This window comes from Oreochromis niloticus, unplaced genomic scaffold (genome assembly GCF_001858045.2).
Source record: "Oreochromis niloticus isolate F11D_XX unplaced genomic scaffold, O_niloticus_UMD_NMBU tig00000282_pilon, whole genome shotgun sequence".
In the NCBI taxonomy this organism is placed as follows: domain Eukaryota; kingdom Metazoa; phylum Chordata; class Actinopteri; order Cichliformes; family Cichlidae; genus Oreochromis; species Oreochromis niloticus.
Genome location: NW_020327106.1, coordinates 201,810 through 219,934, shown reverse-complemented (window position 1 = coordinate 219,934; position 18,125 = coordinate 201,810). Strand labels below are relative to the sequence as shown.

Below are 18,125 nucleotides of genomic sequence, written 5' to 3'. Positions count from 1 at the left end.
TTTGAAATAAAGTCAGCCCACTCAGTACAGATAGTGCAAGAAATATGATGGTTGCTGCCAGACGTCTGCCTTTGAACACGTCCCTGCATCGTGCACGTTCTCCAGCGTTCTGTCACAGTATCTCTGCAGAACAGTGAGTTTGACAATGTCCTGGCCAAGTGCACAAAGGTTGTGGGCCACTTTAAACACAGTCCAGCAAACGCTGCAGAATTAGAACAGCAACAAATTGAACATGGACAAAAGAAAAAGTCACTAATACAAGACAGTCCAACCAGATGGACTTCCATCCACTCTGGACATGATCTGCAGAAACAAGCAGCCGCTCAGGAACGTCCTCACAACACCAAGGTTGCCATGGCAACTACAGCTGGAGTGGACATTTGTATATCTGAAAATTGCTGCTGCACTGAAGCCAAATTCAAGGACCTCAAGTGTTTATCCAGATCTGAGAGGGCTGAAGTTTTGGCCTCAGTCACCAACTTACTCAAGGAACGGAGGGTTGTTGGAGAGAAACCTGTGGAAGCAACAACATCCGAGCCACCAGAGAAAAAGTTGGCCCTATTGGCTGCTTCATCAGAGTGTGTACAGGAGGAAGACTCAGCTGAGAACAGTGTGGTGGATACAGAGCAGAGCCCACCATCAGTACAGAGGTCTGTCCATTGGAGTGCTGTTCCAAACATGCAGCACGGCCTCGACTGCACACAAGTACTTGGCCACAGCTGCAACATCTGTACCTGTGAAAGGTTGATCTCTAAAATGTGTGCAAATGTCCATTTTAAAGACCAGAAATTAGATTTAGTATTTTCAGTCAGAACTAATCCATTTGACCATATTTTTTATTACTAAAATGTTCTGTAAATCAGTTTCTTCAACGAACAGCTCTGTAAAAACCTCCAGAATACAGCCAGAAATCAAACTGAAAGGTTTGGTGGATGAAACCCTGCTGACATAAAGATTTTTGACTCCGAGGATCAGATTTGACATTTCATTGCAAATGAAAGACAGAAAATGAACATATATCACTAATAACCTCAGACACTGATTCCTACATTAAGAAATTTTTATCAAGTTACTGTTTATTCAGTAATATAAATAAGATTTTAAATGCTTTGAAGAGGAAAATTTTTAATTCTGACCTAAGAGTATCCATTTTACAATGTGGACTCTTCACTCCAAAGGACAGAAGCATCACTCCTGAATCCTGCAGGTCAGAGTTACTCAGGTTCAGCTCTCTCAGACTAGAGGACTTGGAGCTGAGGACTGAGAACAGAGCTTCATAGCTTCTCCGTGAGATCTGACAGTGACTCAGTCTGAAAAATAAAAGGTTAACATTAAACAAACACTGTTTTTGAAGTGTAATGAGGGCGCATTGAAGAGTTATTAGATTTAGCATTTAATCCATTTTTTTCAGGAGTCCTTTAAGCCTTACTAAGATACAACAAATGGATGACACTGACCTTTACTGGCTAAAATACACTGCTCAACAGAAAAAGGAACAACAACAATAAAATACCAAAATGGTAGTCAGGATAATGCTTAATCAATTCTGCGATTTTATGGCAAATGGCAATTGGACTCCATGTGCATTAACACTGGCAGTACAGTGAGGACAGTGTATTAGCATCAAAGCAGCTGACATTGATCAATAATTCTCTCTGCTAAATAAATGATTATAAAAATGTTGCAGCAGTTTAACTGACTTGATGCTATACTCTGACTAAAAGGTGTTCCTTTATTTTCATTATCTTTTTTTTCAAGCAGTGTATTCATATTGGTTCATTCTGCCAATTGATGAAAAGCACAATATTACTTGATCTCACCTAAGTTTACAGTGTGGACTTCTCAGTCCTGCAGAAAGCAGCTTCACTACCGAATCTTGCAGGTCATTGTTACTCAGATCCAGCTCTCTGAGACTAGAGGACTGGGAGCTGAGAACTGAGGACAAAGCTTCGTAGCTTCTCTCTGACAAATTACAAAGACTCAGTCTGGGGGAGAAGAGCATTTTTTAAAGTCCTTGTTCTCTGATGTTAAAGAGATTAGAAATGTGGCAGGCTACCATAACTTCAGAATCAAAAGATCTGTCTCATGTACTTAGTAAAAACAACACTAAAAGTTGACCTTGATTTGCTTTGAATTTTAATTAACAACTTATCTTAATTTATAAAGAATTCAGAATATTAGTTGATCTGACCTGAGCGTTTCCAGGGTACACTCTGGACTCTCCACTGTAGCACACAGAAGTTTCACTCCTGAATCATGCAGGGTGTTTATACTCAGGTCCAGCTCTCTCAGAGTAGAGGACTGGGAGCTGAGAACTGAGGACAGAGCTTCACAGCCTCTCTCTGAGAGTTTAGAGACACTCAGACTAGAAAAAAAAAATCAAACCAAAAACACAATTTGAAAAAGTGGTCACTTGATCAGAAATGGTTTGTAATCCATTTAAATTTTTCATATGTTGAACCTTTACAAGAAAGACAAATGTCAGCGTGTATTACTATTTCTGGTGAATAAAAAACTATACAGGGAGTGCAGAATTATTAGGCAAATGAGTATTTTGTCCACATCATCCTCTTCATGCATGTCGTCTTACTCCAAGCTGTATAGGCTCGAAAGCCTACTACCAATTAAGCATATTAGGTGATGTGCATCTCTGTAATGAGAAGGGGTGTGGTCTAATGACATCAACACCCTATATCAGGTGTGCATAATTATTAGGCAACCTCCTTTCCTTTGGCAAAATGGGTCAAAAGAAGGACTTGACAGGCTCAGAAAAGTCAAAAATAGTGAGATATCTTGCAGAGGGATGCAGCAGTCTTAAAATTGCAAAGCTTCTGAAGTGTGATCATCGAACAATCAAGCGTTTCATTCAAAATAGTCAACAGGGTCGCAAGAAGCGTGTGGAAAAACCAAGGCGCAAAATAACTGCCCATGAACTGAGAAAAGTCAAGCGTGCAGCTGCCAAGATGCCACTTGCCACCAGTTTGGCCATATTTCAGAGCTGCAACATCACTGGAGTGCCCAAAAGCACAAGGTGTGCAATACTCAGAGACATGGCCAAGGTAAGAAAGGCTGAAAGACGACCACCACTGAACAAGACACACAAGCTGAAACGTCAAGACTGGGCCAAGAAATATCTCAAGACTGATTTTTCTAAGGTTTTATGGACTGATGAAATGAGAGTGAGTCTTGATGGGCCAGATGGATGGGCCCGTGGCTGGATTGGTAAAGGGCAGAGAGCTCCAGTCCGACTCAGACGCCAGCAAGGTGGAGGTGGAGTACTGGTTTGGGCTGGTATCATCAAAGATGAGCTTGTGGGGCCTTTTCGGGTTGAGGATGGAGTCAAGCTCAACTCCCAGTCCTACTGCCAGTTTCTGGAAGACACCTTCTTCAAGCAGTGGTACAGGAAGAAGTCTGCATCCTTCAAGAAAAACATGATTTTCATGCAGGACAATGCTCCATCACACGCGTCCAAGTACTCCACAGCGTGGCTGGCAAGAAAGGGTATAAAAGAAGAAAAACTAATGACATGGCCTCCTTGTTCACCTGATCTGAACCCCATTGAGAACCTGTGGTCCATCATCAAATGTGAGATTTACAAGGAGGGAAAACAGTACACCTCTCTGAACAGTGTCTGGGAGGCTGTGGTTGCTGCTGCACGCAATGTTGATGGTGAACAGATCAAAACACTGACAGAATCCATGGATGGCAGGCTTTTGAGTGTCCTTGCAAAGAAAGGTGGCTATATTGGTCGCTGATTTGTTTTTGTTTTGTTTTTGAATGTCAGAAATGTATATTTGTGAATGTGGAGATGTTATATTGGTTTCACTGGTAAAAATAAATAATTGAAATGGGTATATATTTGTTTTTTGTTAAGTTGCCTAATAATTATGCACAGTAATAGTCACCTGCACACACAGATATCCCCCTAAAATAGCTAAAACTAAAAACAAACTAAAAACTACTTCCAAAAACATTCAGCTTTGATATTAATGAGTTTTTTGGGTTCATTGAGAACATGGTTGTTGTTCAATAATAAAATTATTCCTCAAAAATACAACTTGCCTAATAATTCTGCACTCCCTGTATATTTATGCAGGGAAAAAGACAAAGACCTGTAGCTTGCTCATAAAATAAAATGCTAAATGAAAACAAGTGATGACTCCTCATACAGTGATCAGGTGATAAGTCTGTAAGCATTCACCAATCAGATGGAAGGCGGCCTCAGATCCTTGTGAGAGAGAGCTAGTTAGACTCAAGGACTGCAAAAGTCCTTTGATTCTAATAAGGTCAAGATATGATCTAGAGATTCTGGAAGACTGAACAAGTAAACTTTTATCCATCCTTCCGCTTATCTGGGGCCACGTCGTGAGGGCACCAGCCTAAATAGAGAACCCCAGACCTCCCTCTCCCCAGCCACCTCCTCCAGCTTGTAGCAATGGGCCAGACACCCCGTACTCCCACAGAACCTCCCACAGGACACCCTGAGGAACACAGTCAAATGCCTTCTCCAAGTCCACAAAACACATGTAGACTCGTTGGTCAAACTCCCATGCACCCTCAAGGATGCTTGAGCAGATAAAGCGCTGGTACAGTGATCCACAATCAGGACGAAAACTGCGTTCCTCCAGTATCCATGGTTCGACTAACGGACCCGACACCCTGGCATAGACTTCCCCAGGGAGGCTGAGAAATGTGATCTCCCTATAGTTGGAAAACACCCTCCAGTCCCCCTTCTTAAAAATGGGGAGCACCACCCCAGTCTGCCTGTCTAAAGTTACCACCCCTGATCTCCACACAACACTGTAGAGACGTGTCAACCAGGACAGCCCTACAACATTCAGAGCCTTCAGGAGCTCAGGGCGGACCTCGTCCAACCCAGGGGCTCTGCCACCAAGGAGTTGTTTAACTGCCTCAGTGACCTCAACCCCGGAGATTGGCAGGTCATCCCAGACTCTGCTTCCTCCACAGAAGATGTGCCAGTGGGATTAAGGAGCTCCTCGAAGTATGCCTTCCACCGCTTGACAATTTTCAGTCGAAGTCAGAAGCACTCCACCAGCACTATACACAGTGCAGGTGGAACGCTTTCCCCTCCTGAGTTGCCTGATGGTTTGCCAGAATCTCTTCGAGTCAGTCCGAAAGCCTTTTTCCATGGCCTCTCCGAAATCCTCCCACAACCAAGTTTTTGCTTCAGCCACTGCACAAACAACATTCCACTTGGCCTGTCAGTACCTATCAGCTGCCTCCAGAGTCCCACAATAGGACTCCTTCTTTAGCCTGGTGGCTCCCTTCACCTCTGGTGTCCACCATTTGGTTTGGGGGTTACCACCACGACAGGAACCGACCATTTTGCGGCCGCAGCTCAGTGCAGCAGCTTTGGCAATGGAGGTGCTGAACATGGTCCATTCGGACTCAATGTCTCCCTCGGAATGCTGTTGAAGCTCTGCTAGAGGTGTGCATTGAAGATCTCATGGACTGGGGCCTCTGCTGGGCATTCTCAGCGCACCCTCACTATACGTTTAAGTGCACCAGGTCTGTCCAGCATCCTCCCCCGCCACTTGACCTAACTCACCACCAGGTGGTGATCATTTGACAGCTCAGTGGTGGTTCAATGGTAACTTTATTGTCCCTAACGGGAAATTGGTTTGCAGTATGTCCATACAAACAAACAAACAGACAACCAACACATCACATACACACACAAAAAGAATTAATATAATATAATATAATATAATATAATATAATATAAGCCTGAGAAAACAACCTAGATTTTATCATCAAAAAAGTGCAATGTGCAATGCAACAACACTTATGGTTTAGTGTTATTAACTATGATAATAGCAGTAGGTAGAAAAGACAATCTATGTCTCTTTGTCTTCACTGCAGGCACTTTGTAACGACGACCTGACGGAAGCAGTTGAAAATCAATAAAGAGAGGATGATCTGAACACAACAGGACACAGGTTGCACCTGCCTGTTATAGAAGTCCACAAGCTGGACCTGAGACCTCCCTGAAATCTGACCAGCCACTTTAACCAGGTTGCTAAGTCTGGTCTTATTATTCAGGGACATATTACCGTACCAAGCAATGATACAGAAAGTTAAAACAGATTCAATAAAACTTTTATAAAAAAGATTCACTATTTCAGATGAAACATTGAAACCTCTCAATCTCCTTAAAAAGTACAGTCTTTGTTGAACCGTTTTTACTGTAGCAGCAAGATGTGACTCAAAGGACAGAGTCTTATCAAGAACAACCCCCAAATACTTATTACTATCCACCAGTTCAATGGCAGCACCATTTACCACTGTTAGTGCAGGATGGGGGGATGTCTTCCTGAAGTCAATAACCATGTCCTTGGTTTTCAAGGTGTTAATTAAGAAGGACTGATCACACCACGAAACGAACTCATCCACAACAGGCCCATGGGAATCCTCTTCACCATGAAGGAGGCTTACAATGACTGTGTCATCTGCATATTTAATGAAATGCCTGTTAGCCTGTGTACTGCGACAGTCATTAGTGTACAAAATATAAAGTAGAGGAGAGAGACAACAACCTTGTGGTGAGCCAGTAGAAGAGTTCAGCTGTTTGGAAAAACAACCGTTTACCCTCACACACTGAGATCTGTCAGTTGAAAAGTCTAAAATCCAACCAATGAGATCAAAATCAAGTTTAAACTGGTTAAGAAGTTTATCAACTAAAAGATGTGGCTGGATAGCATTAAAAGCTGAAGAAAAATCAATAAATAAGAGCCGAGCGTGAGCTTTGGCGCCATCAAGATGGCAATAGAGGAAGTTCAACAGAGTGACCACTGCATCATCAACACCTCTACGAGGCCTGTATGCAAATTGTAGTGGGTCTATAAGCTTCTCTGCTTGCTGCAGGATCTCCTTCCTGACAAGTTTTTCAAAGGACTTCATCACTAAGGATGTTAAAGCAACAGGCCTAAAATCATTTAATGATGTAGGTTTTGTGGTCTTAGCAACTGGAGAGATAATTGATTTTTTCCCACCCTTCTTTCATCAAAGAACATAGCTGGGGGGGCTTTGGTGCTCTCTATTAAGAAATCAAGCCCCTCTCAGCCCCTCTCTTTACCAAAGTATCGAGAACATATGGTCGCAGGTCTGGTGATACGATTACAAAATCATTGACCTGATGCCTAGAGCGTCCTGGTGCCACGTGCACTTATGCACACTCTTATGTTCGAACACGGTGTTTGTTACGGCCAAACTGTGGTTTGCACAGAAGTCCAATAACAAAATACCACTCTGGTTCGGATCAGGAAGGCCGTTCCTCCCAATCACACCCCTTCAGGTCTCACTGTCGTTGCCTATGTGAGCATTGATGTTTCCCAGAAGGACAACAGAGTCTCCAGGGAGAGCACCCTCCAGCACCCCACCCAGGGACTCCAAGAAGGCTGGGTACTCTGAGCTCCCACTTGATGCATAAGCGCAGATGACAGTCAGTACCCATTCCCCGAACCGAAGGTGCAGGAAACAAACCCTCTCATCCACTGGGAAGAACCCCAATGTACAAGGAGCAAGCCGAAGAGATACTAGAATACCCACCCCAGCCAGCTGCCTCTCACCAGGGGCAACTCCGGACTGAGACAGGGTCCAGATCCCGGGATCCCTGGGACACACAAACCCCTCCACCACAATAAGGTAGCGATTTGCAGAGGGGAAGTAAACTTTTAATGTAAATGTGTTCTGCAAAGCTGATACACTGAATGGTCCTTACATCAGAGTCCTTCACAAAGCAGTGAGATGAAGTCTCATGACTCATACTGCACAGTGTAAATGTCAGTGTCCTCTGGGTTTTTATGGGTATTGCAGACTGTGTACATTCAAACGGAAAGTGATGACATTAGAGAGACTGACAAATAAAGAATCTCTAACAACAGGAAACCAGAAGGAACACAAGGAATATTATTCAATTTGCCAGCAGCTGCAGATCCTGGGGAACTGTACTGGTGAGGCTCATTTTAACATTTAGAAGTGAACTCATCTTCAATTGAGCAGTGCACTGATGCAGAGCAATAAGACCAGAGGAGGAATGAGGGAGTTAATGATTATCACCTGTGGCTCCATCACAGTCTTGAAACTCTTCAGTCAGTACAGAATGCTGCTGCTAGGCTTTTAACCAGCACGTGAAACAGACTGGACATTGCTCACAGTTTAATCTCTTTACACTGGTAACCAGTTCATGTTAGAATTCATTTAAAATCTCAGTCCTTACTTTTAGAGCCCTGTGTGGTCAAGCCCCAGTGTATATTTCTGACCTTCGAGAATCCGACAGCTCTTCTCACAGTCTGAGATCTTCCAGACAAAGGATGTTAATGGTCCCACTAACTCAGTTATTCAGACTCACTTATTCAGATTGGCCTTTAACTAGTTATAGGCTGTATGTTAAAGGAGGTTAAATGTTTACTGTTTTATGTTTTTATGTTCTGTGTTTTTATTGCCTGTTTCTATTGTAAAGCACTTCACGGTTTTTCACCTGTAAAAGCTGCTGTATAAATAAAGTTTACTAACTTACAGGATGATTCTGAATGACTTTGATAAAAACTGATCCCCAAAAATATTTAAGAAACTCTGACATTTGCCGCTGCTATTAAACATTAAATAAAATGTACTTTATTTTGTGCTGATGATCATTTAAATAAATATGCTTGTAATTTTAAGTGGCCATAACACATTGTGTTATGCATTAGATTAGTTATAAATAAAAGTCTGAACACTTATTGACTCACAGAGCTTTGTTGGAGGCTTTGACCACTGGCAGCAGCCTCAGAAGAGCCTCCTCTGAAGCAGAGTATTTCTTCAGGTCAAACACATCCAGATCTTTTTCTGATGACAGTAAGATGAAGACCAGAGCTGACCACTGAGCAGGAGAAATTCTATCGTAGGAGAGACGTCCTGAACTTGTGTACTGTTGGATCTCCTCCACTAAAGAATGATCATTCAGTTCATTCAGACAGTGGAAAAGATTGATGGTTTTCTCTGCATACAGACTCTCATGGAGTTTCTCCTTAATGTACTTTACTGTTTCCTTTTTGGTCTGTGAGCTACTTACTGTCTGTGTCAGGAGACCTCGTAAGAGACACTGACTAGTCTGCAGTGAAAGACCCAGGAGGAAGCGGAGGAACAAGTCCAGGTGTCCATTTGGACTCTGTAAGGCCTTGTTCACAGCACTCTGATAAAAGTGTTTCTCTGCAGATTCTCTTGTTTCAGACTTCTTGGAGGTTGTTTGTTCTTCTACCATTAGATTGAGTCCAGAGTTGATGAAGGTCAGATGGACATGAAGAGCAGCCAGAAACTCCTGAACACTCAGATGGATGAAGCAGAACACCTTGTCCTGGTACAGTCCTCTCTCCTCTTTAAAGATCTGTGTGAACACTCCTGAGTACACTGAGGCTGCGCTGATATCGATGCCACACTCTGTCAGGTCTGATTCATAGAAGATCAGGTTTCCTTTCTGCAGCTGATCAAAAGCCAGTTTTCCCAGAGACTCCATCATCTTCCTGCTCTCTGGACTCCAGTGTGGATCTGTCTCAGCTCCTCCATCATACTTGACCTTCTTCACTTTGGCCTGAACCACCAGGAAGTGTATGTACATCTCAGTCAGGGTCTTGGGCAGCTGTCCTCCCTCTCTGGTTTTCAGCACATCCTCCAGAACTGTAGCAGTGATCCAGCAGAAGACTGGGATGTGGCACATGATGTGGAGGCTTCGTGATGTCTTGATGTGGGAGATGATCCTGCTGGCCTGCTCCTCATCTCTGAATCTCTTCCTGAAGTACTCCTCCTTCTGTGGGTCAGTGAACCCTCTGACCTCTGTCACCATGTCAACACAGTCAGGAGGGATCTGATTGGCTGCTGCAGGTCGTGTGGTTATCCAGAGGTGAGCAAAGGGAAGCAGTTTCCCCCTGATGAGGTTTATCAGGAGCACATCCACTGAGGTGGACTTTCTAGGGTCAGTTAGGATTGTAGTTTTGTGGAAGTCCAGAGGAAGTCGACACTCATCCAGACCATCAAAGATGAACACAACCTGGAAGTCTTCAAAGCTGCAGATTCCTGCTTCTTTGGTTTCACTAAAGAAGTGATGAACAAGTTCCACCAAGCTGAACTTTTCCTCTTTCAGCACATTCAGCTCTCTGAAAGTGAATGGAAATATGAACTGGATGTCCTGGTTGGCTTTGTCTTCAGCCCAGTCCAGGGTGTATTTCTGTGTTAAGACTGTTTTCCCAATGCCAGCCACTCCCTTTGTCAGCACTGTTCTGATTGGTTCATCTCTTCCAGGTGAGGCTTTAAAGATGTCTTCTTGCCTGATGGTTGTTTCTGGTCTGTCTGGTTTCCTGGATGCTGTTTCAATCTGTCTGACCTCATGTTCATCATTGACCTCTGCAGTCCCTCCCTCTGTGATGTAGAGCTCTGTGTAGATCTGATTCAGAAGGGTTGGGTTTCCTGCTTTAGCGATGCCCTCAAACACATACTGGAACTTCTTCTTCAGGGCAGATTTAAGGTTACGATGACACCACCTGATGTTTCCTGTGCAGGTACCTAAATGACCCAATAGAGAAAATACATTTTGACTATTTCTTCAAATGAAGTAAAATGATTCATTCATCGAGCAACATATAATATCTTATGAAATATCTCACTGCTCTGCAGATGGTCAGCCAGCTCCTGCTGCTTCATTCTCCTCAGGAAACATGGCCACGTGCCCACTTTTTTGACTCTTGGTGGCGCTGTCACTTGGTGTTCGCTCGCTTTGTGGTAGAGTATCACTTCCTGTTCCTGCTCAAACACAGTGGTGTTTCTCAGTAGCTTATCTGCTTAGCAATTTAATTAAAAACTTTTAAATACATTCTTTTTTTCATAGTATAATCTTCACGTGCTTCATCCGAAGCACACTTTCTGTGTACTCACTACCTAATTTATAGCCGTATTCACTCACTGTCTCTGTACTGTTTCGCTAGCTTAGCTTAGCTCGTAGCCGACTCGTTAGCACCATGGCTACTTCACCTGTCCCTCCTGCACTTTCCTGCTCATTGTGTCAGATGTTTAGTTACTCCTCTGCCTCCTTTAGCAGTAAAGATATCTGTAACAAATGTAGCATATTTGCAGCTCTGGAGGCCAGGATTACTGAATTGGAGACTCGGCTTCGCACCCTTCATTCACCCGTAGCTAGCCAGGCCCCTGTAGCTGGTGCAGCCGAAGATAGCGTAGGCCCCGCTAGCTTTTCCCCGGCAGACCCCAAGCAGCTGGGGAAAGAGGGTGGCTTGGTGATGGTGAGCAGGAAGCATAGTCCTAAACAGAAGCCCCAGGTACACCACCAATCTGTTCATGTGTCTAACCGTTTTTCCCCACTCGGCGACACACCCGCCGGGGGTCAAACTCTGGTGATTGGTGATTCTGTTCTCAGACATGTGAAGCTAGAGACACCGGCAACCATAGTCAAGTGTCTTCCAGGGGCCAGAGCAGGCGACATTGAAGGAAATTTAAAACTGCTGGCTAAGCGTAAACGTAAATTCAGTAAAATCATAATTCACGTCGGCAGTAATGACACCCGGTTACGCCAATCGGAGGTTACTAAAATCAATATTGAATCGGTGTGCAACTTTGCCAAAACAATGTGGGACTCTGTAGTTTTCTCTGGTCCCCTCCCCAATCAGACCAGGAGTGACATGTTTAGCCGCATGTTCTCCTTAAATTGCTGGCTGTCTGAGTGGTGTCCCAGAAACGATGTGGGCTTCATAGATAATTGGCAAACCTTCTGGAGGAAACCTGGTCTTGTTAGGAGAGACGGCATCCATCCCACTTTGGATGGAGCAGCTGTCATTTCTAGAAATATGGACCAATTTATTAAACCCCCCAAAATATGACTATCCAGAGTTGGGACCAGGAAGCAGAGTTGCAGTCTTACACGCCTCTCTGCAGCTTCTCTCCTCCTGCTACCCCCCAAAAACCCATCTCCATTGAGACTGTGTCAGCTCCCAAACAGACAAAAAACAAACTAAAAACCAGCAATAAACAACTTAAACATAAAAAATCACAAAGAAAGAACAATACAGTATCCACATCTGAACCAAAGAGTAAAACAGTGAAATGTGGATTATTAAATATTAGGTCTCTCTCCTCCAAGTCTCTGTTAGTACATGACTTAATAATTGATCAACAAATCGATTTACTCTGCCTTACAGAAACTTGGTTGCAGCCGGATGATTATGTTAGTTTAAATGAATCAACACCCCCGAGTCATTCTAAATACCAGAAATCTCGAAGCACAGGCCGAGGGGGCGGTGTGGCAGCAATTTTTCACACCAGCCTATTAATTAACAAAAGACCAAGACAGAGTTTTAATTCATTTGAAAGCCTGATGCTTAGCCTCGTCCACCCCAGCTGTAAAACTCAGAAACCAGTCTTACTTGTTATCATCTATCGTCCACCTGGGCCTTACACAGAGTTTCTCTCTGATTTCTCAGACTTTTTATCTGATTTAGTGCTCAGCTCAGATAAAATAATTATTGTGGGTGATTTTAACATCCATGTAGATGCTAAAAATGACAGCCTCAACATGGCATTTAATCTGTTATTAGACTCAATTGGTTTCTCTCAAAATGTAAAAGAACCCACCCACCACTTTAATCACACTCTAGATCTTGTTTTAACATATGGCATAGAAACTGGACATTTAACAGTGTTTCCTGAAAACCCTCTGTTGTCTGATCATTTCCTGATAACATTTACATTTACAATAATTGATTAAATATGTAAGACTGCTTTCTTCCATTTGCGCAACATCTCTAAAATTAGAAATATCCTGTCTCAGAGTGACGCTGAAAAAGTAGTTCATGCATTTATTACTTCCAGGCTGGACTACTGTAATTCACTATTATCAGGATGTCCAAAAAACTCGCTGAAAAGCCTTCAGTTAATCCAAAATGCTGCAGCAAGAGTCCTGACAGGGACTAGAAAGAGAGAGCAGATTTCTCCTGTTTTGGCTTCCCTTCATTGGCTCCCTGTTAAATTCAGAGTTGAATTAAAAATCCTGCTCCTCACATACAAGCTCTTAAATAATCAGGCCCCATCTTATCTTAATGACCTTGTAGTACCATATCACCCTATTAGAGCACTTCGCTCTCGCACTGCAGGCCTACTTGTTGTTCCTAGAGTATTTAAAAGTAGAATGGGAGGGGGAGCCTTCAGTTTTCAGGCCCCTCTTCTGTGGAACCAGCTTCCAGTTTGTATTCAGGAGACAGACACTATCTCTACTTTCAAGATTAGGCTTAAAACTTTCCTTTTTGCTAAAGCATATAGTTAGGGCTGGACCAGGTGACCCTGAATCCTCCCTTAGTTATGCTGCAATAGACGTAAGCTGCCGGGGATTCCCATGATGCATTGAGTTTTTCCTTTCCAGTCACCTTTCTCACTCACTATGTTCTTAATAGACCTCTCTGCATTGAATCATATCTGTTATTAATCTCTGTCTCTTTTCCACAGCATGTCTTTATCCTGTTTTTCTTCTTTCACCCCAACCGGTCGCAGCAGATGGCCCCGCCCCTCCCTGAGCCTGGTTCTGCCGGAGGTTTCTTCCTGTTAAATGCGAGTTTTTCCTTCCCACTGTCGCCAAAGCGCTTGCTCATAGGGGGTCATATGATTGTTGGGTTTTTCTCTTTATCTATGAAGCACCTTCAGGCGACTTTTGTTGTGATTTGGCGCTATATAAATAAAATTGAATTGAATTGAATTAAATTAAATTGAATTGAATTGAGGAAGTCAAGTGTTATTTTCACAAATGCCTCTCTGCTGTTCCTCCTCTGCTCATCATCCTCTCTCTGACTTTGTACATATTCTAGGTAATCTGGACTCAGAACCTTCTGGATCTTCTTCAGCTCATTCTTCACAAAAGTGATGATGTTGTCCTTCAGCAGCTAGAACAGAATACTTTATGAATGAACAAATCAGACTGAAATCATGTAGCCAAAAATCAGATCCATGTTGGACACACTGACTGTCACAATCTGCATATCATTGGGAAATGAGAGGAGTGGACCAAAGCTCAGACAGTGGAGATGAAGGTGAAGTTTCAACTAAATGCAAACCTTTACAGTGTTTTTTAAAACAAAACCTAAACTGGAAACAGTTTACTAAACAAACAAACTAAAGAACGTGAGGAAACAAAGCAAAACCTGACAACAGGGAATGAGAAACCTGAGGCATGGGCACACAAACGGAAGAAACACAGGGGATGACAAGCAGGAAGATGAACAGAATGATGAACTGGGATGACAAATGGAAGTGACGCAGACAATCCAATGAGGAACAGAGGTGAACACTTTATAAATACACATAGGGGGAAAGGAAGAAATGGCACACAGGAGGGAGACACAGCTGACACTAATCAGATGATACAAGTCCGAGAGGAAGCAAAATATTACTAATGATCAAGGAACTGACCTCCCAGCCCATTGTTTATTCAGTGGTGCTAGTTTCAGTTATTGTGCAAATGTACTGTTTATGAGATTGGGGAAACCTGCAGTCAACTGAGACTGAAAAAGTCACTTGGATGAGTGACGAAACATTTTTCCCACTGAAAACGCTATGTCCAGATGAACAGAATGAACTTTTGGGATCTACTTAGGACTAAAACAGGAAACTTGAACATAGAACCAAGAACACTAGACACAACACAAGGTAGGCACAGAGAACACCTAAACACTATAAATGATAACAAATAACCCGAAAACTAACTAACTCACTATTATTTATTAATATTAATAAACACAAAACATAAACACGGAGTCACCAGACTCCAGACCATGACATTGACAATCAACTGGTCTACAAAGAGCAGCATGGAGATGACTGTGAACAGAATAGATGTAAAAGTAGTTGTTGCTATAAATAAATGTATGATTATTAATATTAATAATAAAGCAGTTGTTGTACATGTACAGACCATAAATATGGAGTCCAGGTGTGTTTGATGCTGCTGGGCAGACTGACCACTGGGAACCTCTGAGCTCTGCTGGTCCACTCTGTGGAGGAATCATGGACACTTAGGCCAAGCACAGGAAAAAAGATCCAGTAGATTTCTACTCAAATAAGTTTGTCAAGCTTTGAACTCTTTCTCAGATATCAGGCATTTTTAATATGTTTTAATTAACTCTCTTGTAGTGGTGATGTACAGGTTGATATTGCAGAAGAGTGACGAGGGTAAGTGACGGACAAGGTAAGCGACTCATGTTGTAACTGACGTCAGACGCCTGAGATTTTGGCGGAAAATTAAAGCAAATGGTAGTTTAGATTTGAACAAATTCCTTTAAGCTTCAGTATTACCAAATAAAGGGTAAATGGCCTGTATTTATATAGCGCTTTACTAGTCCCTAAGGACCCCAAAGCGCTTTACATATCCAGTCATCCACCCATTGGTGATGGTAAGCTACATTGTAGCCACAGCCACCCTGGGGCGCACTGACAGAGGCGAGGCTGCCGGACACTGGCACCACCGGGCCCTCTGACCACCACCAGTAGGCAACGGGTGAAGTGTCTTGCCCAAGGACACAACAACCGAGACTGTCCAAGCCGGGGATCAAACCGGCAACCTTCCGATTACAAGGCGAACTCCCAACTCTTCAGCCACGATCGCCCTTACTTAGCAATTGTCTTATAACTAACAACATTTGTCTAAATCATCTCCAACACCCTGGAGAACAACGGGGAGAGTTTAGAGGCTCTCCAAGATTACATTGATCAATGCTTACAGGATCTCGTTATGAAGAAGGCCCAGAGTGCAGCTTCCCCATCCAAATCTGAGACGCCGTCGTCGTAAAGACTTCGCCTGGCAGATTCCCCTGGCACAACATTGCCAGCCGGCAAAGATATTGTCGACATACTGGAGTCAATCGACCAACGATTGTCCAGTTTCGATGCAAGGCTGTCCTTGGTGGAGATTCTTCACCGGGAATTTAAATCCTTCAGTTCAGCCAGCAGCAGGTGGAAATGCTCGCTGCTGAAAATGCTACGCTAAGGGAGTCGTTGAAATGTCTCACAGACAATGTTACCCAGCTAAATAGAGAAAATAAAAAAAATAAAAGAAACAGTTATTGATCTACAAGCTCGTGGCATGCGTGATAATCTGGTATTTTCTGGTATTCCAGAAGCCGCTGGAGAAGACGCGGAGACTACGGTGAAAAGCTTCATCAAAACCCACCTGAAGCTGCCGGAGGAGACGGTGAAGAACATCGTCTTTGATAGGGTGCATCGCATCGGCCCCATGTGGGCTGCGGCCGGGAGACCATGTCCTATCGTGGCCAAATTCGGCCACTTCAAACAAAAGGAACGTGAAAAGCCGCGGCAGGGAATTAAAAGGAACGGACTTCAACATGAACGACCAGTTCCCCAAAGAGATCCTGCAACGACGCAGGGTCCTCTTCACAATCCGACGCGGCTTCATCCAGAAGGGCTCCGGCGCTGTCATCGCTGTGGACCGGCTGTACATGGACGGACAGCTTTACCGCGACCCCGACATCACTCCGTGGCTGTATTAACTTCACACCAGATAAGAATCCGCTACACCCTTTCCCCATCCACTCACACTAACTTGCATTAACATCTGTTTAACTTACCAGTATCAAATCGCATCTTAAGTGTGACATCATAGCAGAATTAACACCGTCACTCTCCGTCAGTGGTTTAATTGGAATGTTTCCGTTTTTTTCCCATTTCGTTTTATTTTGTTTTTCTCTCTTTTCCCCCTCTTGTTTTTATGCTGCTCACACTTGTCCTTGGTTTCTTTCTTTTTTGGTTTTTCTTTCACTGCTTCGATCAACTGCTTCCACACTCATTCACAAACAATATCCTTTATTTCGACACATACGCACAGCACGATCACGCACAATCATGCGCTCAACAGCAGCACATTTACATCAGTCAGACAGCACACACAGACCTACAGGATACACACACTTAAGCCAAGCGTACTCATATTAGTAAATATGCACACACATAATCAGACTCAGGGAGCATCTCGCCACACATTTTTTCTCTCTCTCCTTCTCTTTATTTATGAACAAGTGATGTATTCTCTCCACCTGTCTAAGCCACAGACACAGTGTACACCCCTAGTTATACACACTTAGTTATACATCTATGGGTGCACTGAGGTTTGTTACATGGAATATAAATGGAGCTGGCACCAGAGAAAAGAGGTTAAAAACATTTAACCAACTCAAAAAAGTACAGGCAGATGTTCTCACATGTTCATCACTCCTACTCTCGTCTGGATTATTTTTTGGTCAGCAGCTCACTGCTGAGTGACATTTCAGACACTGAGATTCACCCTATAGCTGTCAGCGATCATGCTCCTGTATCTTTAACACTAATGCACAAGAATAATACTACATCAAGTAAAAACTGGAGATTTAATACATCGCTGCTTAAAGATGAAGACTTTATTAAATATTTTTAAAAAGAGTGGACTTCATATTTAGACTATAATGACACTCCCGGAACTTCAGCATCTGTTCTATGGGAAGCAGGGAAAGCTGTGATGAGAGGTAAAATAATTTCTTTCTCATCACATAAAAAGAAAGAAGAAAACAAAAACTATTCAGGAATTAGAAAAAATCATCAAATCCCTAGAAGAAGCCTACGCGTCCCACCAAGATCAGGAAACATTGAACAAAATACGCAAAACAAAACTAGAATTAAATGAGATAATTGATAAAAAAAAAAAAAATTCTTAGTACAAAGACTACGCCTACAAAATTATGAACATAGTAATAAATCCGGTCAATTTCTGGCAAACCAGCTAAAAATAAATAAAGAAAAAACAACTATATGTGCTGTTCAAGATTCATCTGGGTACACAATATATGACCCAAAACAAATAAACAACATTTTCAGGGATTTCTATAAAAGATTGTATTCACCACAAATAAACCCATCTAAAAAGGAAATTGATCAGTTTTTAGACAACATAACTCTTCCAAAATTATTAGACACTCAAGCAAAGGCACTGGATACGCCACTGACATCAGGTGAACTCCAGGAAGCCCTGATGAGCATGCCCAATAATAAGGCTCCAGGTCCAGACGGCTTTCCTGCAGAATTCTACAAAG

General features: G+C 42.9%; 1 protein-coding gene across 1 annotated transcript; it reads right to left on the bottom strand.

Annotated features, from left to right (window-relative positions):
* On the bottom strand, nucleotides 1-9,387 carry LOC112844486 (NACHT, LRR and PYD domains-containing protein 3-like). The gene is made up of 5 exons (XM_025904187.1): nucleotides 8,754-9,387; nucleotides 2,192-2,365; nucleotides 1,821-1,985; nucleotides 1,137-1,310; nucleotides 1-751 (listed from the first exon to the last, which is right to left on the bottom strand). Exons 1-5 carry the CDS (start codon nucleotides 9,263-9,265, stop codon nucleotides 640-642), a joined length of 1,137 nt encoding a protein of 378 aa, XP_025759972.1. The 5' UTR covers nucleotides 9,266-9,387; the 3' UTR covers nucleotides 1-639.
* Nucleotides 9,388-18,125: the final 8,738 nt, after the last annotated feature.